Source organism: Symphalangus syndactylus, chromosome 9 (genome assembly GCF_028878055.3).
Source record: "Symphalangus syndactylus isolate Jambi chromosome 9, NHGRI_mSymSyn1-v2.1_pri, whole genome shotgun sequence".
Lineage (NCBI taxonomy): Eukaryota > Metazoa > Chordata > Mammalia > Primates > Hylobatidae > Symphalangus > Symphalangus syndactylus.
The window spans coordinates 132,658,868-132,681,701 of record NC_072431.2 but is presented as its reverse complement, the minus strand read 5'-3'; the positions used below and the strand labels follow the sequence as shown (position 1 = coordinate 132,681,701).

The following is a 22,834-nucleotide window of genomic DNA, read 5'->3' as shown; positions in this document are numbered from 1 at the left end:
ATTAGTAGCTGTATAGTACTTAACTGTCAGAATGATTTGCTGCAGGGACTAGATTCTATTGCAAGCTGTCAAATTTGTATATTGCTGTAATAGCAAACCATAACATCTTTTGAGTAAAATGGAAAATGTCAGATGGGCATGACTACAAATAATATACTTTCTGAAGGCTGTAGATGTCTATAGGAGAAAATGTGTAAATGCATGAAATGTTATCTTGTTACTATGGATTTTTCTTTATCTGTTGAGAGAAAAACTGTGAGGAAAAGGAAATTGACTGGAGCCTTTAAATTTTCAGTTTTGAAGTCATTTTTTCCTGAGGACTAATTTTAAAAACATTATTAGACAGATAAGTGGAACTTCAGATAATTCCTGATGAAAGAGTATTGCGAAAAAGTAATCTTATTTTCTAGCTTGCGTTGCCGAATGCTCCATTTTTTTCTGATCTTGTCTGTGTGAGTAGCGATTACTGACGGGTCTTTTAATTGAGTGAGTGAGCCGGGTTGGAGTTTCAGAGACAGGGTCATTCCTTTCACTCTAGCATTGCCTGGGTCAATACCAACAAACACATGCCAAACCAAGGCAGCTGTTAGACAGCTCTAAACAATCTGTAGGGTTTTGCTTGGTCAACAGTGATTGAAAGCAAGAGAGGTTATAGTTTTGGAAAGGTAAGGTCATTATTGTGTAACAATGAATTCATTATTCTTTGTTTTTCTGAGAAGAAGGGGTCAGGAATTAGTTACTTTTCTTTGTTTCATATTTTAATATAAATTAGGTTATTCATTTCCTCAGAAGGGTGGGTTTTAAAAATCCACAAAAAAAGCTTTTTGTGTAAAGTGAGAACATTTTCATACTTGGAGTTACAATTTCACTGTGGTGTATTTTAGGTGTGGTCCTACAATTAAGTGACGTCTTTATCTAACATGAGCTCCTGGTTAGACGCAGATACTAGGACTGTTTTAGCCAGCCATGGACTGGATTTGCTGATCTCAATATCAAAGTTTCTCTGCATTCATCTGTATCATGCTTTAGATCACGTAATTGTAAGAAGCCTCCCTTAGGTTGAGATGGAGAGTACAGGCTCTGGGTTAAGACTGCCTGAGCCCTGTATCCTACACTTGGGCAACCTTGGCTATGCAGATTAACCCTCTGAGCTCATCTGTAAAAAACTATGCTGGTTGTGAGGATGAAATGAAAAAGTTAACAGTCTGACATATAGTTTGCACTCAAAGAACATTAGCAGTATTAGCTATTATTCTCTTAAGTGATTTTTTTCCCCTTTATTTTTCTAACACTGTTAAGAACATAACTGTATTTTAAACAGCCTCTGGGCAGTTTGTAAACTACAGGAATTTTCTTTGAATGGAGGCCTGTTAAACTGGCATGTTCTGTCAGCTCCGAGGGAGCAGGACATAGAAGGGCTCTTCTGCAAACATCTGAGATTTCACCAACTTCCTCTGCAGTTATTGCTGAAAACTATAAGATGAATAGGTTGATATTCTTTAAAACAGAAGTTTAGAGATATAGCTCTTGCTTCATTTTGAGCGTGGACATCGCATGTTGAAAAGCGATCTTGTTCAGGATGGTTTTGCTAAAAATGCCATTTCCTTGCATGGTGCAGCTGGGAGTCTTCAGCGGTTTGGGGCCCAGGGAATAACTATGACCCATGAGTACTGTTATTTAGCAGGATACCCTCTCGTCTATTTCTAGCTTTTTCTCCACCTTCTTGTAGAGGAAATGCATTCGACAATCTCTCAGAAAGCCCTGGGATTCTTTCAAAGCACAGGAGCCAGCAGTCAGAAGAGTTCAGTCTCTGCTGTGGTGTCTTTTGGCTGAGCCATTTTGCCTTTGGGGGATAAATCACTGTTTGGAACAGAGCTGTGATTCTCAAAGTGTGATTGGCAGACTCTGTTTCCAAGCCCTTTTCAGACATCCTAAGCATTTAATTTTAGACTAATGATGCAAGTGCAATGGCTGGTAAAGCTACTGATGTGGCAGTAAATAAGAAACAGCTCTCCTAGAAAAGGGGAAAAAAGCCCGTCATTTGTTGTGTTTGCACGTTTCATTGGTTGAAATACTCTCACCGTGTCCAGTTTCAAACTACCAATATAATGTGAACCAACTCTCAAAATTCTTGAAGATCCAGCAGTTGCTCTCAGGAGCTTGTACAAGCTTGCTGCAGCTCTCTTTTGAAAATGGCTGGCACTTACCATACATCAAACCAAGGCATCAAATTGCACTAGTAACCATTATATTCTCCAATGCCAGGCACCTGGCATTAAAAAAAAAGCCAGTTTCACTTAAGAAGGTCCTTGAAATTTAAAATGGTTAATTATATTAAGTCTTGATTCATGAACATGTGCCTTGTTTACATTCTGTGTGATACGATAGGAAATACTTAGAAAGCACTTCCACTGCCTGCAATAATACATCATGGCCTTGAGGTAAAACATTTTAGTGATAGTTTGAGTTGCATGCTGTACTACCAGCTTTTTCATGCAACCTGTTTTTTTTTTTTTTTTTTTTTTTTTGCTATAATGAATGCCAAGCAATCATTACTTTGATTTGTGTATTTGGCAGACGTTTTCTAAAAAGTGGATGACAAGATTTGTTGCCTGTGATAGAATTTGAGCTTTCTACGTGAAAATTGGAATTTTAGAAAACTTGTATCCATCAGTTTGATAATTTCCCAGTACTTATAGGCTTTTTAAATGAGATTAGTGATGATATTAATTAATGTGGACTTTGATATTTTGTAATGAAATGTGCCAACATTTGGAAGATCGGTGTAACTCAGTGAGAGTATTTTGTATTTTTTGTTTGTTTTTGGAGCAGGATGTTGCTCTGTCGCCCAGGTGGGAGTGCAGTGGCGCCATCATGGCTCATTGCAGCCTGTATCTCCTGGGCTTAAGCGATCCTCCCACCTCATTTTTAAATTTTTTTGGTAAAGATGAGGTCTCACTGTGTTGCCCAGGCTGGTCTCGGGCTTCTAGGCTCAAGCAGTCCTCCCGCCTCAACCTCCCGAGTAGCTTGGATTACAGAACTAAGCCACCGCGCCTAGCCTTCCAGAGTATTTTCGAAATGACCAATGCATGATGTTACCAAATTATGCCTGGGCAAACTATCTGTTACAAATGTCCGATAGACTAGTGGATTTTAAGCTACCATAGTATATGGTATGAAAAGTTCATTACCTTTAGGAACTACCATTGAAGTTTTGGTGAAGTATCATGAAGAATGTTCAGGATTATCTGGAAAGGTTATTAAAATGCATCTCCTTTTCCAAGTATTTATGTGTGTCAAACCATATAGTCTTCATACACTTCAACCAATCAACATATTACAACAGACCAAATGCTAAAGCAGATATGAGAATCTAACTCTCTTCTATTAAACCAGGCAGAGATTGGCAAAAATTTAAAACAGTGCCACTCTTCAAGCTGTTTTCTTTTTGTTTTAGAAAATACAGTTATTTTCATAAAAATATTTTATTATGTAATGGATTTGTTATTTTTAAACAAATTCATAAATATATTTTTTAAAAAATTTCCATTTTTAATTTCTAATGTGAAAGATATTGTTAGATAAAACCCACATAAATAGAAGTTCTTTCTGATCCTTAATAACATTTAAGAATATAAAAGAGTCCTGGTGCCAAAAAGTTTGAAAACCACTGGAATAGAGAGAGGATCCCCTCATAATATAGTATCCTTTCTTCTTCAATCCAGTGTTCTCACATTCCTTGCAAAGATTTTGTTTGTTTATTATTTATGATATCCTGTAACTTTTCAGGTGGAAGGGAATAGTTCTGTCTTCCACCATTTTAGGCACATGGCCTCTGCTTTCTCTTGTTCCTTATTTTAATGTCATTGTCATGTTTTTTTTTTTTTTTCTTCTTATTGGCAAGAACGTGGAGAACAGCGGAGAGGGACAGCTGTTGCATACTGTCTGCATACCTCGTTACCTATTTGGGTTTATTGATTTCTAACTGCTTCCTGTGAATTTAATTTGAAACTGTTAACTGTTCTTCTCCCTCTCCCTTGACCCAGTAGCTCCTAGGATAGTAGCTGTTAATGCTAATTCTAAATCAGGGATGACTTTTTAGCAGGATTATTATTATTATTATTATTCTTTTGAGTTGGAATCTTGCTCTGTTGCCAGCCTGGAGTTCAGTGGCGCGATCTTGGCTCACCGTAACCTCCGCCTCCCGGGTTCAAGTGATTCTCTTGCCTCAGCCTCCCGAGTAGCTGGGACTACAGGTGTGTGCCACCACGCCTGGCTAATTTTTGTATTTTTAGTAGAGATGAGGTTTCACCATGTTGGCCAGGATGGTCTCAAACTCCCGACCTCGTGATCCACCTGCCTCGGCCTCCCAAAGTGCTGGGATTGTAGGTGTGAGCCACTGTGCCTAGCCAGGATTTTATTTCTTAAAGGAGTAGACTTTTGATATAGCAGTTGTGTGGGCATGCATATTTGTTTTAGGTTGTTTAGAGATAGTTTAAATTGTCAAGTCCTTCTACAGGTTATAATGTGAAAGACAGCTGTTTCTCTTCCCCTACTCTCCTTACTTCCCTTTCCTCAAAGGGAACCACATTCAACCATCTTTGTCTGTCTATATCTCTCAATCTGTCCGCCCATCCATCTCTTTATTGTCCTTTGCCGCTAAAGAGCTAAATAATATGCCTGTATTTACTTTGTTTTTTAGTCTCGAGCATGACCTATGACACCTTATTTTGGAGAGGGGAAGATTTAGCTCAATTTGCTTCGGTCAATCGCACTATACAGATGTGTCCTTCTCCCTCCAGTAGTGTTCCATGTATTTTACATACAGTGGTTGGATAGGTAATTGAGGGTTTATGTTATTATTGCTTTGTAAACATAATTTATTCATAGTCGAGCCATGCTTACATCTCCTCAAGATATTCAGATACACCAGGATGCATATCAATTTCATGTCCTTTGAGAAACCTGTCCCAGAATCTTCTGTCCCATTACAGTTTTTGACTGCCTGTCATCTACCTGATTTGGTGTTTACCTTCCATGAGGCTGTCCTTGGATGTCTAATAATCCTTGGTTGCTTGCCTATTTTTAATAGTGGGAGCTGAGCAGAAGCCCAGTGCTGGTGGGTTGGGTCAGATAGTTAATTTGAAGTATTATGATCTGGCTGGGCATTTTGTTGGGAAGATACTGGTCAGGTTCTCTAGAGAAGACTCTTCCAGTCTCCAGACTGAAGGGTAAAAGCCTGGCTATAGGCTCCTCAGAGCCCAATGAGGCAGGAGGGCAGGTGGTCTCAGTGCTCCTTAGGGAAAAGGTAAGTCCGCTTTTTTCTCGATATCGACTCTACCCTCAGCAATGCCTAGTGTTCCAGAGACTCTCTCTTTCACTGGCTCTGAGAATAAACCTTCAGATTTTTTTCTTATTTTGTGGCAGTGGAGTTGCTTAGTTTCATAGACTGAAGAAGGAGTCTGGGAACCTAACCTCTTGTTCAGCGGCTTTCAGCCAGTTCTCCATACATTACCCCTCACCCTAATTTCAGCACTTCCAGAGACACCTGGTATCACCAGTATCTTTGGCAAGTCCCGGAGTATGAATGGTCTGGTTTTGGCTTTTCTTGAGACAGAGTCTCTCTCTGTTGCCCAGGCTGGAGTGCAGTGGTGCGATCTTGGCTCACTGCAAGCTCCGACTCCCAGGTTCACGCCATTCTCCTACCTCAGTGTCCCAAGTAGCTGGGACTACAGGTGCCTGCCACTACACACCGGCTAATTTTTTGTATTTTTAGTAGAGATAGGGTTTCACCGTGTTAGCCAGGATGGTCTTGATCTCCTGACCTTGTGATCTGCCCGCCTTGGCCTCCCAAAGTGCTGGGATTACAGGTGTGAACCACCATGCCTGGCCACTTTTGGCTTTTTTATTTCGCCTTCTTGGGATGCAGCTTTCTCAGTTTTGCTGAAGTTGTCACTTGTCTTACTTTCTAGCTTCCAAAGTTTTCTTTACTTTGTGTTTTCTTTCCTTTCTTTTTACTTATTTTTCAGACAGGGCCTTGCTCTGTTGCCCAGGCTGGAGTGCAGTGGTGCAGTCATGGCTCACTGCAGCCTTTACTTCCTGAGCTCAAGTGATCCTCCCACTTCAGCCTTCCGAGTAGCTGGGAATACAGGTTTGCACCACTATTTCCAGCTAATTTTTTTTTTTTTTTGTCAGGATGGGGTCTTTCCTTGTTGTCTAAGCTGGTCTCAAACTCCTGGGCTGAAGTGATCCTCCTGCCTTGGCCTCCCAAAGTGCTGGGATTATAGCCATGCACCACTGTGCCCAGCCCTTTTTTTTTTTTTTTCCATCATTTGAACTTACAGAATTATTCCCTTTACTGTTTTTAGGGAATTTGTGAAAGGGGTGAAATTAGATTTGTGTGTTTAGTTTGGCCTTTTAACCCAGAAATTCCATGAAGTGACCATTGATGTTTTTGATATGGGGAAACAATGCTATTGACTTCTTTTTTTCCACTTTGAGAAGTAATTGACGTCTGAAACTATTTAGAAATATAAACTATTTTTTCCCTTATTTTAGGAGTAATAACAGAATATATATGAAAATTATGGAAAACTAAACCTAAGAAGCACAAACTTTATGGAACTCTTAATTAAATTTTTGTATAAATGCACTTTAATTTCTTAAAACTAAAGAAAATGTTTCTGTTTATGGATATAAATAATTATGGAAATGAAATAGCCTTAGCAAAAAATAGAATTTGCCACATATCTTTAGTAAAATAATGTATCATAAACATGAGATTTTGGCACCGTATGTAAGAGATAGTTTTGGGGACCAAAGTAGACAAAAAAATTCTAATTGCTTTCAGTTCTGGATTTAGTAAATTAAATATTTTAAGTTAAATTAACTGAAAATATTGCTTGCGAGTGAAAATTTTTGCTGTCTCAACATTTTGATGTCTAACAATTTATGGAAGATACCAGCTTGACTGTGACCGTCACTTCCCCATAAGAACAAAGAGGTGAATTCATTGCCGATGGCTAATGACCAACAGTCCTTTGCAGCATAAATTCCTGTAAGCTCTTGTTTGGTCTGTCAGGATCAGAGCAGATTAATGTTTTTAAGGAGGGAGCAGAATTCTTGGTGGTCTCTCACTTGTTTATTCATTTATTCAATAAATATTAATATTGAGGACTTACTATGTAGTTAGGTGGTAAAGTTACTTGCTTTCTGGTCTTAACGATATTACAGAGTAATGGAAGTTATTGAAAGTTAAACAGACAATTGCACAGCAGTGTGAAAAGTTTTATTATTGTAAAAATGCAAAATGTAGTGAAGGACCTTACTAGATTTGGGCATGAGACTTAGCAATGTGGGACTGTAGAAAAACTTTTTGGAAGAAACAGTGCCTAATAATGCCTAATCTGAGCCCTGGAGAGCTAGCTGGGAGGGAGGGTTCAGAAGAATGAACAGCATGCTCTACGGCCTGGCAGTGGAGAGAACTGTAAGCTCTAGGAACTGAAATTTCAGTAGAGCTGGAGCGTGAAGCATGAACAGGGAGCTCTGAGTCTCAAGAAGTTCTAGGTTCTAGGAAGCCTCCTGTCTTTTGGAGCTGTGCTGTGTGGTGACTGCTGGCAGCTTACACATGCCGTTGGAATGTGGCAGTGTTACTGCAGAACTGAATTTCAAATTGTATTTAACTTTAAATTTGCTATGTGTAAAATCTGAAGCAGCTACATTTAAAAATTGAAGCACTTTAGATTCAACTATAGTTGTGGTAGGCCTACCTTTCACATGTAACCACCCTTAAACATTTAGTATCCAAACTGAGATATGTTATAAGTGTAAATACACAGCAGATTTCAAAGACTTAGTATGAAAAAGGATGTAAAATATCTCACTGTTTATTTTTATATTGTCAACATGGTATTTTAGATTTATAAGATTAAAGTAAAATATATTACTAAAATCAATTTTGCCCTTTAAAGTTTTAAAATGAGGCTCCTAGAAAAATTTTAAAAGATGCATAATGTGGGGTATGGTGGCTCACCATGATGGCAGCAAGGTCAGTTTCAATAATCAGGTGAAAGATGACTTTAGCATGAACCTAGGTTGGAGAGAAGTGAATTGATACGAGGCAGGGTTGGTCAGGCTTGGTGAATACTCAGTCACGTTATGGAGTATGACAGAATAAAGCCAAGGTCCTGGCATAAACAGCTGGTGACTGGTCCTGCCATGTGCAAGGCTCCTCAGTACTGGGAGAGGCATAGGGTTTAGTGGGAGGAAGTATATATTGGACTTTCTTAATTTGAGGTCCTTGTAGACCATCTGGGTGTGGCTCAGAGGAGCGATATGCTAGGGGATTAGAATCTTACTGCTCCTAGGTATGTAGTTATTTAACAGAGTGCTCTTAGGTTAATAGTGACTGAAGGTATGTGAGGTTCAGTTATTATTATCAGGGGACAGTGAACAACTGTCTTCTTCTAGGTGTCCATTTGGCCAGTGGTGATAATGTATCTATCACCCCATTCCCCTTTTGAAGTATAATAATCAAGTGAGACAATGTGAGTTCTCGAAGTCTCTTGTATATTCTCTCTTAGAATAAAGGGACTTAAATAAATTGAAAACAAACACAAGACCAGAAGGAATTCCAGTGTTCTAGTGAAAGATAAACGTGTCCTCCAGTCAATCAAAACATAATCTAACGCTGAGATATTGTTGCCAAGATGTGTGGCCACCTATCAAGGGGAATTTGCATTAAGAACTACACAGGATTTTCTCAAACCCATGAAAATGAATTTATTTCGGAATCCCTTTCAGTTTTAAATTGAAGTCTTCTTTTCACTAATAGTTTTCTGAAGTGAAACTTCCTTTAGAACAAAATTTTAAACTGTGGACTTTTTTTTTCTGTTGGGAATATAAAACATATTCCATCTTTCTTTAGTAATAAAATGTTTTACTTAAATAAATGGAAAAAGTAGTCAAATAAATTGACTACTTTTCATTACAGGAATAGTGCTTAAGGTTAATTAAAACTTTCAAATTTTTTTTCCTAGAGCCATCTGTTGCTTATAATTGAATTTAGAAAGTCATCAGTTTTAAACATTTATTTGCTTTGGACAAAGCAAAAAAGTATGGTCATGAAATATTTTTACTAAATAGCAGACATATTTCATCAAAAAGAATCATGACGTTCTGGCAAAGGTATAATCTTAATAGACTAATGAGCTTTCTGACCAGAGCTCACTGAGCTTCATCTGATTTTTACGATGATGAATTGACTGTGTCAAAATTTGCAATCTAGTCTAGTGAAATATTTTACTATGAAAGTTTAATTCTCATTTTTTATTTATGAAAGCAATGGTAGTGTCAGAGCAGCTTGTAATATGCTGGCCATTTGGTATGATTTATTTTAATAAGTGTCACTTGTTGATGCGTTTAGTGATTGTTGACCCATATTTAATTCTAAAAACTCTAAATAGTGTGAAATGTAATAAGTCAGTGACTGTAGTTTGAAAAAGCAAAAGACAAAAAATTGTGATCCGCAGGTCTTTTCCTAGCTTTCATGATGTCGCAGTTCTTTATTTGGCACCTGTTGCTTTGCGGACAATGGAGGGGTAACAGCTTAAAAAAAAAAAAAAAAAACTGTAATTGAGATCTGCATAAAAATATTTCTGTCACAAAGCATATATTTGAAATATAATAAAATCATCTTCATTACGTCACTTGGGGATTCCAGCTTGTCATCATTTTAATGGTTTTGAGAAAAATTATAGAATAAAGGGCACTTTTTTCTTTCATTTATCAGTTTTTTATTTGATAAATACACGCAGGGATGATCATGGTGGCTTGCCTTCAATGACGGGGCGTAAGATGGACAGGTCATCCCTCTCATGGGATTTACATTCCAGAAGGATGTATGGTATCCCCCTCTCCACCCCGCAAAGGATTTAGATGAAGATTTTACAGAACGTTCAAGGATGTCATTTGTTCTTTTGGTAGTTTTGGAAGGCACAAGAGAAAGGCTAGAATAAAGCCCTTTTTCTCAGGTGTTTCTTTACAGAGATATTATAAGCATTTCTGTTTCCTAATATCAGGATATTTACGTAGTATAGGTCATTTAAACAGATATACTCTTCCAAATAGCAATAGTATATGTTTTTCAGGTATGATGGAATTATTTTAAGATCATTTTAGAAATGACAATAAACATCTGTTAAGAAGTCAACATTTTAATTTTTATAGTGGTATTTGTTAACATAAAATTTTAAATTATTCAGAGCTCAGAGGAAAATGAAATATCTGTGAGTCATGAAACACTATTCATTGTAGCACTGCTCCAAATACTATAATGTCTTGGAGTTGTTTTTTGTAAAGAATGCAGGTATTATATTGTTGTTGTTACTTGTTTTATTGTACACAGTAAGAGGCATAAACTGAGTACTGCTGCAGATACTTGCTTTAAAATTTCTCTAGGAAGAAGCATCCAGGGATACTTATCTTTTGATATTATCCTCTTCTTACATTTCTCAAAGCGATTCATAAATATTTTTTGTATAATAATGTGAACATTACAGAGCTCTTTATTTGGCAGGTCAACTTACAAACAAGAGGGAATCAGTGGCCCAGATATTTTTGGAAACAACAAGGAAATTTATATATTTCTCTAAGCGTCCTATTTTTCATAATTAGAAAATGAAGGAACCAGCAACACAAAATCCCTCCTTTTCCTGGCAGTCCTAGCACTGAATAGATGTGCATTTTCAGGCTTCTCAATTTAGCCGGGCGATCACCATTTAATTTCAAAACTCCATTTATCTTAGTGATAGTCTTTGAACTACTGATTCTCTTTTTCCTGTGTATGACAGTAGCATCATTTTTGTGCTTTTAGCCTCAGGCTGATATGGGGGACCCCTTCTTCCTATAGCTGTGGTGCATAACATAACCACAACATACATTCTGCATAGATAAAGCACAACAGCTTTTTTAACTTCAGCTTGCTGTACATGTGGCGGGTGACAGCTCACCTGCATTGGGGAAAGCAAACAAGCAAGCAAGATGTGTTTGTCCTTAATCACATTCGATTTCTCCGAGAGATGTTCTACTTAAATGACAGACCAAGCTCAGAGTTTAGATTATCAGCCTGAGACATACAAGGTGCAGGGCATCTCCAAAGGAGGTAAGGCTCAGTTGCACTGTTAACTGTGACTTGCTTATTTGAGGTTAGAATTCAAATATATAGATGGTATAAGACTCTCGGTCTTTATTTTTATATTTTATTTTCAAAGGCCTGTTGTTTTAGTTACAAAAGTAATGTGTTTATCTTCAAAATATTTTTAAAAACCAAAGTGTATAAAATCCAAAATGAAAGTCATCTTTAGCTCCATGCCACTCCACAGAAGTGATCATTGTTAACATATTAAGAGTAATGATTTTTGACTTTTTTTTTTTTGAGATGAAGTCTTGCCCTGTTGCCCAGGATGGAATGCAGTGGTGCGATCTTGGCTCACTGCAAGCTCCGCCTCCCGGGTTCATGCCATTCTGCTGCCTCAGCCTCCTGAGTAGCTGGGACCACAGGTGCCCACCACCACGCATGGCTAATTTTTTTGTATTTTTGGTAGAGACGGGGTTTCACCATTTTAGTCAGGATGGTCTCGATCTCTTGATCTCCTGACCTCGTGATCTACCCGCCTCGGCCTCCCAAAGTGCTGGGATTACAGGCGTGAGCCACCGCACCCAGCTGATTTTTGACTTTTTTCTGTGGAGAAAATAACTTGGAAGGATGCAGCATTTTACCATGCTGTGTTAGATTTAGGAGTGTTTAAATAGCATCTATATTGGTCTGATACGCTGACACATACATGTGAATCTGTTTTGTAAAAATAATCAACTTTTTCTTAAGGGTAGTTGTATTTTTCCTCTTTTGGTCTTACTATAAACTCACTAGCATCATGACATTTCACATACATTTGCTTATTTCCCACACTTAGAAGTTTTCCAGGCTGCATTTCAAAGCTTTTATATATACAATTTAATCACCTCAATTTTACTAAAGGTGGTGCCAGCGGTTTCTCAGGTGTACGATTTGCTGCAAAGTATGAAAGCATTTGAATGTAATAATAATGGTTGTAAGCTTTGGAGTCAGACAACCTGGGTTCACCTATCAACTCTGCCACATGCTAATTATTTCAGAACGTGCCAGCTGCCTTGAAACTTTGTCCCTGATTTTCCTGACGGCTCCATGTTGTGTTCTTTTTCTTTGGCCACCTGGTTTTAGTTTCTTTGCTGGCTCCTTTCTTTTCCTCTGTCTATTTCATACATGTCTATGATGCCCTTTCTTTCTTTCTTTCTTTTTTTTTTTTTTTTTTTTTTTTTTAGACAGAGTTTTGCTCTTGTCACCCAGGCTGGAGTGCAATGGTGCAATCTTGGCTCACTGCATCCTCCTCCCAGGTTCAAGCAAGTCTCCTGCTTCAGCCTTCTGAGTAGCTGGGATTACAGGGGTGCACCACCACGCCCAGCTAATTTTTGTATTTTTAATAGAGATGGGGTTTCACCATGTTGGCCAGACTGGTCTCGAACTCCTGACCTCAGGTGATCCACCTGCCTCAGCCTCCTAAAGTGCTGAGATTACAGGCGTGAGCCACCATGCCGGGCCTATGATGCCCTACTTTCTATCTGAACCTTTATTCTCACTCTTTACATTCTCAGTGGAGCATTTGTAGAATCAGAATCAAGGCAGAACAAACAGACTGACAAAATCAAACAATTAAGTTGTTGTTACAGTTTGGAAAACTAAGTGACATGGACGAATTTCTTATAAGAAACAAAACATCAAAACTCACCCAACGAGAAATAGATAAATAAGAAATAGTGTTTTATTTATTAAGGGAGTTGAATTTGTAAACAAAAATCTTTCTAGAATAAAACTCCAGGCCCAGATGCTGTCATTGGTGTATTGTAAATTTCAGTGTTATGTTGTAAAACGTTAATAAAGGAAGAAATTATAGCAGTTCTACCTAAACACTTTTAAAAAATCAGAAGTGAAGGGAACACCTCCCAATTCATTGCATGGGGCCAGCATAACCCCAATACTCAACTGTTGCAAAGGAAAACTATAGACCAATATTCATCATGAATATACATTTCAAAAAATCTCATCATAATAATTAGCAAACTGAATCAGCAGTATATAAAAAACTTAATTGAGTTTATCCTGAGAACATAAGGCTTATTTAACTTTTTAAAATCAATCAATGTAATTAGCTATATTAACAGACTAAAGAAAAGCCATATGATTAATACACTGGAGAAAAAACATTTAACTGGATTTAACATTGATTCCCAATAAAAACTCACAGCAGACTATCCACAGAAAGAACTTCTTCATTCTAATAAAGCATACTTACAAAAAAACCTACTGCAAACATTAGACATAATGGTGATACACTGAATTCTTTCCTATGACTGTGAACAAGGTAATGAATTCAGTTCCCATCACTCCTGTTCAACCTCATACTGAATGCAGGTCCTAGCTGGTGCTGTAAGGCAAGAAAAATGAATTCAGATCATACTGATTGGAGGAGGACATGGTCACTTCCATAAAGTCCCAAAGATTTACAAAAAAAGCTAATAAAACCAATGAATGAGTGTGTCAAGTTTTCAGCGTACAAGGTTAAAAAATTTCATTGTATTTATGTATGCTAGCAATGAAAAATTTGAAAGTTAATAAAAATGCATTTCCATTAATGCCAAATAATGAAATACGTAGATATAACATGAAAGCATATATGCAAAACCTGTATGTTGAAAACTATAAAACGCTAATAAAGGAAATCAAAGAATAGCTAAATAAGTAGAAAGTTACACCTGATTGGAAGACACGTTAAAATATTAGTTCTCCACCAAATTGATCCATAGATTCAGTGTAATTCTAATGAAATTTCCATCAGGATTTACTATGGAAAATGATAATCAAATTCTAAAATTTATGTGGAAAGGGAAAGCCAAAATAATTTGGAAAAGAACAACAAAATTGGATGACTCTCACTACCTGATTTCAATGCTTATTATAAAGCTACAATTATCAAGTTAATGTGGTGAAGGGATAGACATATATAACAATAGAAAAGAATAGAAATTTCAGGACTAGACATATACACCTATGGTCATATGATTTTCAGTAAAAGTTCCAAGGCAATTAGTTTGTTATTTAAGTGATGTTGGAAAAATTTGGAAAATAAATACATAAAATTGAATCTTGATCCATACTCATTTTATGTACAAAAATGAACTGAAATTGGATCATAAACAAACATCAAACCAGAAACTATAAAACTTACAGAAGAAAATCTTTGTGGTCATGGGTTTTAGGTCACAAAAGCCCTATGAGATTTCTTAGATAATTAGATCAAAATTTTGACCCATTAAAACAATTGAAAAATTGAGCCCCATAAAAATAATACACTTCTGCTCTTTGAAAAACACTGTTTGAGTCTACGGCCATACCACCCTGAACACGCCTGATCTCATCTGAAAGACACTGTTTGAGAAGCCACAAACTGGGACAGAATATTTGCACAACACACAGTTGATAAGGAACTTGTCTCCAGGATATATAAAGAACTCTTGACACTCAACAATAAAACAATCTTATAAAAAACTATGCAAAATTTTATCTTACACTTCACTAGAGGACATACATAGACAGCACATAAGTACATGACAAAATGCTTAATGTCATTATCTGTTAGGTAAAGCAAGTAAAACCATGATGTGTCACTACACATCAATGGAATACTCAGTGTTAAGATAACTGACAGTGTCAAGTAGTGATGCTGACGTTTAGCAACTGGAATGCTTATAAATTGCTTGTGGTAATGCAAAATGGTGTAGCCATCTTGGAAAACAGCCTGGCAGTTTCTTAAGAAATTAAACATACAATTTAGCATACCATCCAGCAATCCCACTTCTAGGAATTAAGAGAAATGAAGATTTGTGTTTACATATATCATAATCACCAAAAAATGGAAACAACTCAGTGTTTTTCAACTGGGGAATGAATTCTCAAAACATGGTACCTTCATACAATGTAATGCTACTCAGCACTAACAAGGAACAAACTAGAGATTTCATTAACCATGGATGAATCTCAGATTCATTACCCTAAGTGAAAGATGCCTGACTCAAAAGGCTCCGTACTGTTGAATTCCATTTATGTCACATTCTGTAAAAGCAAAGCACACAAGGACAGAAAATGGATTAGTGCTGGGCCTTATGCATGGGTGGAGTGGCTGACTACAAAGGGGCACAAAGAATTTTTGTGCTGATGGCACTTTGGTATATCTTGATTGTGGTAGAGGTACACAACTGTATTGTTTTGTGGAAACTTACAGAAGTATACACACTAAAGGGTGAACTTTATGTTATTTACATTGCACTTTGAAAATTAAATATAAAACCCTATATATTTTTAAAGATTTCATTTATGTTTCATGTACAATGATTGTACATACTTATGGGGTACAATGTGATCTTTTGATACGTGTATACATTGTATAATGATCAATAAAACCATATTTTTAATGTTACTAGATTGACTGTGGAAATGACTGATACTGATGATAGCTCAGTGATGTAGGGAGAAGGACAAAGTGGTGAAGAAAAATAGTAGGAGAAGTAGTGAGAGGAAAGAACGTAGATGATCAGAGAAGGGGAAGTGTTTTGGGAGATGAGAGCTACAGTCCATGACAGCAACATTCTTCCCCATGCTCAGTGTTTACTCTCCTCTGGACAACATGGGACTCTGAGGGGTGGAATCTTCTTTAGAATGCTTTTGGCATAGATCTACCTCCATTTAGAATGTTCTGATCTAACATAGCTATTTCTGTAGCTAAAATCCTACTGCCAGAATCATTAATTAGATATTGCAGTTTCTTTCGCTTTTTCATTGTGATAATTTTCTCATTGCAGATTAAATGAGATATATGCGATGTTAGCACAATCGTTGGCACTAAGTTTCAATAATTTACTCATGAAGTAATTATGACAGCTCTTATTTTATATGTTATATAGATAATAGTTGAAGAGCTGTGTAAATCCTGGACTCCTGACCCAACTCCCATGTTCTCTCCCACTAAGCTATACTCACCTTTGTGGTGGTAGCTTCCTGATATTCTCGGAGACTGAAAACAAACATGGAGATGCAGAAATTAATAGTTTCCGGTATTTTCCAAGAAAACGATTATCTCAGTTCAGTTATACTGCCTGTTTTTTGTTTGTTTTACTTTTCATTTCAGAGTACTTTAAATGTGTGTAGTGCGATAAAACTATATCTGCATTATTTCAGCCCTTGGGAGATATAGGCTGCAGGTGAATGGGAGAAATATTCTTAAATTAAGTTTGAAAATATCCTCACATGGTGCCATTAGCCTTGCAGGGCCCGTCAAATTGTAGTTCACTCTTGCCTGGTGTCAGATCTGTTGGAAAGCTTTGACAAACAGTTGGTCTGTCAGAGACAGCTAAAAGCCTCAGAGAAGTGCAGAGAGACGCATACGTCTATCATCTAATAAACTCCACTTGTGGCAGGTGTCTCGGAACCCTAACTCATAGTGATGTGGGCACGTGGGTTTTGTTAACCAGAAACAACATTTTAGCATTGACAGCTTTAAAAAAAGACAGTTCTAGACAGGAATTTGCTATCTAAAGAACTGCAAACTAATCTTGCCTTCAAATAAAAAGATTGTAGTGCATCTTACTTTATAGAGAAAAAGGATGTCACTATTGAGCTTATTTCCCAACATCTGAATCTTTTAAGTGCTGAGCAAATTTTTTTTTCTTTCTGTGTTGGGAGTTTCACGCTGTCACCCAGGCTAGAGTGCAGTGGCGCGATCTCAGCTCGCTGCAGCCTCTGTCTCTTGGGTTCAAACAATTCTCCTGCCTCAGCTTCCTGGGTAGCTAGGATTACAGGCATGTGCCAACTTGCATGGCTAATTTTTTTGTATATTTTAGTAGAAATGAGGTTTCACCATGTTGGCCAGGGTGATCTCGAACCCCTAACCTCAAGTGATCCACCCACCTTGGCCTCCCAAAGTCCTGGGATTATGGGCATGAGCCACCGTGCCCAGCATTGCTGAGCAATTTTTATATAATCTATTCTTGAATCTCAATCAGAATGAAAACTTTTGTTTAGAAAGTCACATATAAATGATGTTTGACCACTTTATTTTTCAGCTTACAAGCAAGTTTTGATCAAGTCCACGTGACTGTCTTTATATTATAAAGGAATACATATATTTTTGCAATATTCCAGGCATCTTATTAAATTCAGATTTAGCAATTTACCTATATACTATTTGCAGTTTTCATTACTTGCTAGGAACCCTAAAGGACTAGATCATTGAATTAGTTGTTTTGCTGAGCCTTTAGTTGCTGCTATATAGGGTATCACTAAGATAATGAGTGAGCCTAGCTACCCATCCAGCATGGACACGCTGATACGTTTTTATTTCTGTATATCTGAATGCACGTTTTACATGAAAAGGTACATATTCTATTTGAATACATCATGAATTTAGGAGTTGACAAAGGTCTTAGGATGTCTGACAAGATCTCCTGCCATACGTGGTGAATGGATGATTTTCATCCTTGAGAATGATGGACTCCTTAGTTTGTATGTGAAGAGCAATAAACAGAGTGTCCTCTTTCTTGGACAAAAGTAGGGATATGAAACAACTTTCTCCCCAACTGGACCCCAGCAGAAAGCATCCCAGCTGTGATGGTGGGCATGATATGCAGTCAGTCAGACAATTCTGCAGTCAGGTGTTTTGTTCAGCATCCCCCAGAACGGATCCCAGCACGTAATACCTCTTTACATGTAGTAAAATGACTGGTAATCCATTCTTTCTATGCCCGGCTAATGGTTTGTTTTTAGTTTTGTGTTTTGAAGCTCAACTGACCTGTTTCATCTTCTGTGGTTTGTTTTGTCTCTGCCAAAATTCATGTTGAAATTTGATCCCAGCGTGGCAGTGTTGGGGCATGTGACCTAGTGGAGGTGTTTGAGTCTCTGGGGTGCTTCCCTCGTGAATGGATGAATGCCCTTCTGTATGGGTTAAGTCTTCACTGACGGAATAAGTTAGCTCCTGAGAGAATGTGTTGTAAAAAAGAGTCTGGCATCCTCGGTTTCTCTCTCGTACCCTCTCTCACCATGTGATCTCTTTGCACTCCCATCCCACTTCTGCTTTCCACAGTGATTTGAAGCAGCCTGAGGCCCTCACCACATGCAGATGGCCCAATCTTGAAGCTTCCAGCCAGCAAAATCTTGAGCCAAATAAACCTCTTTTCTTTATAGACTACCCAGTCTCAGGTATTCTGTTACAGCAACACTACTTATCCGGAAGGACAAGCTGGTGAAGAAAAGAGGGAGACCCCATCTCCTGGGCATACTCTTTAATCAAGCTGAGGATTTTTTTTTTTCTTTTTTTGAGACCGGGTTTCACTCCTGTCACCCAGGCTGGAGTGCAATGGTGTGATCCATTCTGAGGATTTTTATTTGGGTGAAAATTTAAATCTTGGGTGTGATAATTTGTTAGTTTATTCTCAAAGTAGGTCAACCTTCCCTTTTCCTCAGTCATAGAAAAGAACAGTAGCAACACAGCTTATGGGACAGAACGAACATTTATGGCATGTGAGCCTTGCACTGAGTGCTGTACCTGGTGCCATCACATGTGTTATCCTTGTGATCCTCCACACTTCTGTATATATTTGGTATTTCAGTCTCTTCTTTGCCAGGTCCAGTTCTGGCCATCCTACTGTAATCAAACAACAGCAAGGACAACAGAAGAAAAAAACCCCAAGATCTTCCTCTTGCGATACTTTATGCTAAGCATAATTTCAAACCATTTTTTACTGGAAACTTAGATGATTTTTTAGGAAACATAAATGGTAAACAGTTTATTCAAGGAATACATATGGGAAGTGTCTGAGCTGGGATTAAATTAGTTTGTCTCATGCTAAAGCTCATGCTATTTTCACTGTAATTTATTAAAATTTGGTATATTGGACTTTTAAAATTTACAATACATTGTGTTTTTCAGGGAAGGCTGGGAATCTAGACACAGCAACAATAACAACAACAATAGCAATGAAGGCTCACTGTGAAAACATCAATTCATTAGGAAAGTTACATCCCCTCCACCACTGTTTCAGATGCTCTTTCTCATTCTCCATGGGAGCAGCCAGCATCATGTTCAGGGTGGGGATACAATAGCCTGGGCTCCTGATTGAGTCAGACCCTGGACTTTCCCTTTTGTATCTGTCATTTTCCTCTGGATCCTCACACCTTTGTGTTTAATTTTTTTAAATTTCATTTGTTGACTTCCTATGTGGGGCAAAATGGTTTCCTTTGATTAATGTACTTTCTGTATCCTAGAGTTGCCCTTTGCCTTTGTGATTTAGTCTAACATGTCCTACTACAGCCTCAAAAATTATCATTGGAATCAAAAGCTTTCCAAGGTGCATCAGGTTAATGATTTGGATGCATCCTGAGGTTGTCTCCTGTAGCATGGAGGCATTATAATAGGAGTCTCAGAAGTTACACCATTTTTCTACAGCACATCACAGGCCCAGAGGCTTGAATCTAATAGAATCCACTCTATGTCTGTCAGCCTGAATCCTACCTTCTTGCTGCACAACAAAGCAACTGAATGTATTTTGAGTTTAGGTGAAAACTATCACTCATTCATCAAAGTTCTGTCTGGGTGATACATGCTACTGAAAACAGATGTGGACACTGGGCTGACAGATGTTGAGAATGGACCTGTTGCTGAAGCTCATGTTATCACACATGCTGTGGGAAGAGAGGTCATTGGCATTCAAGATGCAACACCTACAGTATGGTGAATTAAAGATGCCATTTGCATGGATCTTGGATTAGTGCTTGTAATTTGATTTTCATATTTACATTGCTTTGGACATATAGTTGTCATCCTATGCCCCTCCCCTCAACTACAGCTGAAAAAAAAGTAAATATGGAATAGAATAGCATGCTATTTAGCGTTTATCTGTAAGCTATACTAATGTTTTTGTGTTGAATATTCTTTTTCATTTTGGCAGCTCTGTACTAGGCCAGACATTGTCTAGTAATCTTCCAACAACTCTTTCATATTGCTATCTTTATTCCCATTTTATATTTGTAAAACTGGGGCTAAGAAGAGTTCAATAATTTGAGCTCATACAGCCACTAAGTGACAGAACTGCTCAACCATTTTGCTGGCTGTACTGCCTCTGGAATATGGTGGAGTCAAGAGAAGTGAGAGGTCTGTGACTCTCAGGAACATCTTTAAACTGCCTCATCAATCCTGAGTCTCATCATCATTGCCTGGACTTCACAATGTAAGTCCGCCCATCACGGCAACACAGTGCATGCACCACATTTTCAACTTGCAGACCAGTCACTCTACAGAGAAAGGTGTCTATCTCATTTCTGTATGTTTGTCAAATGATGGCATGTCTGAGCCATGGCAGGAAACACATGGTCACCCTCTTACCTTGGGTTTCTCAGGTGTTTTGGCCAGCAGATATTTAGGCTCTGGGATCAAAGACCTCCAGGTTCCACATGTGAGGATCTCCAGCACAATTAAAGGGAAGTTGATCAACATGTCTGTTTAATTAATATTTCTAATATTTCTTTAAAAATCAAGTTTTTATGAGAAAAAAATTAAAGATAAATTATATCCAGAATGTTCCCATTTATTTATTTGTTTTTTAATGCATTGGGAGAAGACTCAAGGAATATGCCATATTGTGGTTGTCTCTGGATGACAGGATATTGGGTGCTTTTTGAAAAAATAATTTGTACATGCTGTGGTGTAATTTGCAGCTTTTCTGTAGGAACTTTTTTATAGCTTGTAAAATCAACGGGAAAAAAGTAAAATATTAAATCAGATAAAATGTTAAACACCTTAGTTTTTTATATAACTTTGCCTAGTGACCCCAGTAGAAGGGACATGGACACAGCTTTTAGCAGAGAAATTGTTCCTAGGTTTCCTTTTTTTTTTGTCTTCAACACAGAGCCTCTGGGTTTTCTTTTCTTTTCTTTAAAATGCTGGACACATTTTTCTTATTAATGTTCACAATTCCATATTCATGTTCTCCTTAATGGTTCTCTTCAACATGGAAGGTTCTCTTCTGATGTCTTTGGTAGTAATTTTCAGAGAATCCTTGTTTTACTTGCTAGCCAAGCCCAAGGTCTGTATTTTATATGTTTTCCATTATTGTCTTGCATTTTAAAGGTCCATAGTTTAATTAGCTTGAGTATAAATTACCTTCATCCTTTTCTAGAGGTCCCATAGCCAAAACAATAACTTAAATACAAATATGCTGAAATATTTATATTTACAATGTTCTTAATATCCTGAAATCAATCTATACTTATCTGTTGGATGTAATTTACGTGTACACTGGAGGTGTCCATGAGCAACCCCATGATTGGATGATTCACTGGGAGAATTCACAGGATATAATATGTAGTTGTACTCACAGCTAAGATTTATTGCAGTGAAAGGATACAAAGCAAAATTTGCTCATACATCAGTGCCTAGGTTTTTATTGAGGGCTGATCACATAGGCACCGTCTGCCTAGCATGTACCAAAATTTCAGACTCCCAGAAGAAAAGCAGGTTTACAGATTCAGCATAAACCATATTGTTAGTACATTTTTGGTACAGTGAGCCATTCTTATCAATGAATGGTGGGAAGCTTCCTGAAATTCAAGTTCCTGTTTGTCTGCCAGGGGCTAACCTTGGAAGCAGAACTTTCAAGGGTTAACAGTTTCAGGCCTGTTGTATTAACTCTTCTATTCAACATGTAATAAAAAGCCAGAAATATTCTTTAGTGCCAAAGGCCAAAATGAGTTTGTTGAAGTAAAGAATAGCCCCATTATATATGTTAATCTCTACAAGAGTGACTTTGTTTTTTGTTTGTTTGTTTCGAGATGGAGTCTCGCTGTGTCACCCAGGCTGGAATGTAGTAGTACAATCTTGGCTCACTGCAACCTCTGCCTCCTGGTTCAAGTGATTCTCCTGCCTCAACCTCCCAAGTCGCTAGTACTACAGGTGCATGCCACCACTCCCAGCTAATATTTTATTTTTAGAGGAGACAGCATTTTGCCATGTTGGCCAGGCTGGTCTTGAACTCCTGGCCTCAAGTGATCTGCCCATCTTAGCCTCCCAAAGTGCTGGGATTAGAGGCGTGAGCCACTGCACCCAGCCTAAGAGTGACTTTGAACAAACTACCCTTTACCTCACTTTTCGCCTCTTTAAATGGCACTTACACTCTGTGTAGTCGAATTCTGTGATTCTATGTGTTTTGTAATACTTTATATAACAGAGATTCCTAAACTGGGATCCTTGTACTTCAGGGTTAAATGAAGACTTTCCTAGAAGTACAATGCACTGATATCTCTTAGAGAATTAATTTTCATGCCCTCAACTTTTAACATGTACTCTTTCCCAAGCTTGATCTGCATGAGAGTGAACCTTGGAAGGGGCTGCTGGTTCTCCTTTCCCACAACTTCTTTTGCTTTACAGAATAAATGCATCACTCCCAGGTAAACAGATAAAGGTACAGGCTTTGAGGACAAGTCTCAAAAGAGCAAAGTAGAGATAGATTAGGTAATAAATACTGAAAAAAAAAATGGCACTTCATCTAGGCCATGGATTTATTGCAGAGTTTTTGTACCTTATCCACTAGGCGTTCCCTCAAACCTATGGTGTCTTCTTGGTCCACAACTAGTCCACATTGCCCAGCGTCCCTTACTGGTAGGAGCACAGCCACAGGTATTGGAGCAGAAGTGAAA

General features: G+C 37.8%; 1 protein-coding gene across 11 annotated transcripts in view; it reads left to right on the top strand.

The window, feature by feature from the left end:
* KDM4C (lysine demethylase 4C) overlaps positions 1-22,834 on the top strand; it is a 421,337-nt gene that overhangs the window by 302,150 nt on the left and 96,353 nt on the right. Inside the window, exon 18 of one of the 11 annotated variants that reach the window (XM_063609189.1) lies at positions 19,074-20,635. The exons of the other annotated variants lie outside the window; for them this stretch is intronic. Within the exon in view, the coding sequence (XP_063465259.1) occupies positions 19,074-19,091 (18 nt within the window). The 3' untranslated portion in view covers positions 19,092-20,635. Of the gene's footprint in view, positions 1-19,073; positions 20,636-22,834 lie in introns of those variants that run through there. 11 annotated transcript variants of the gene reach the window in all.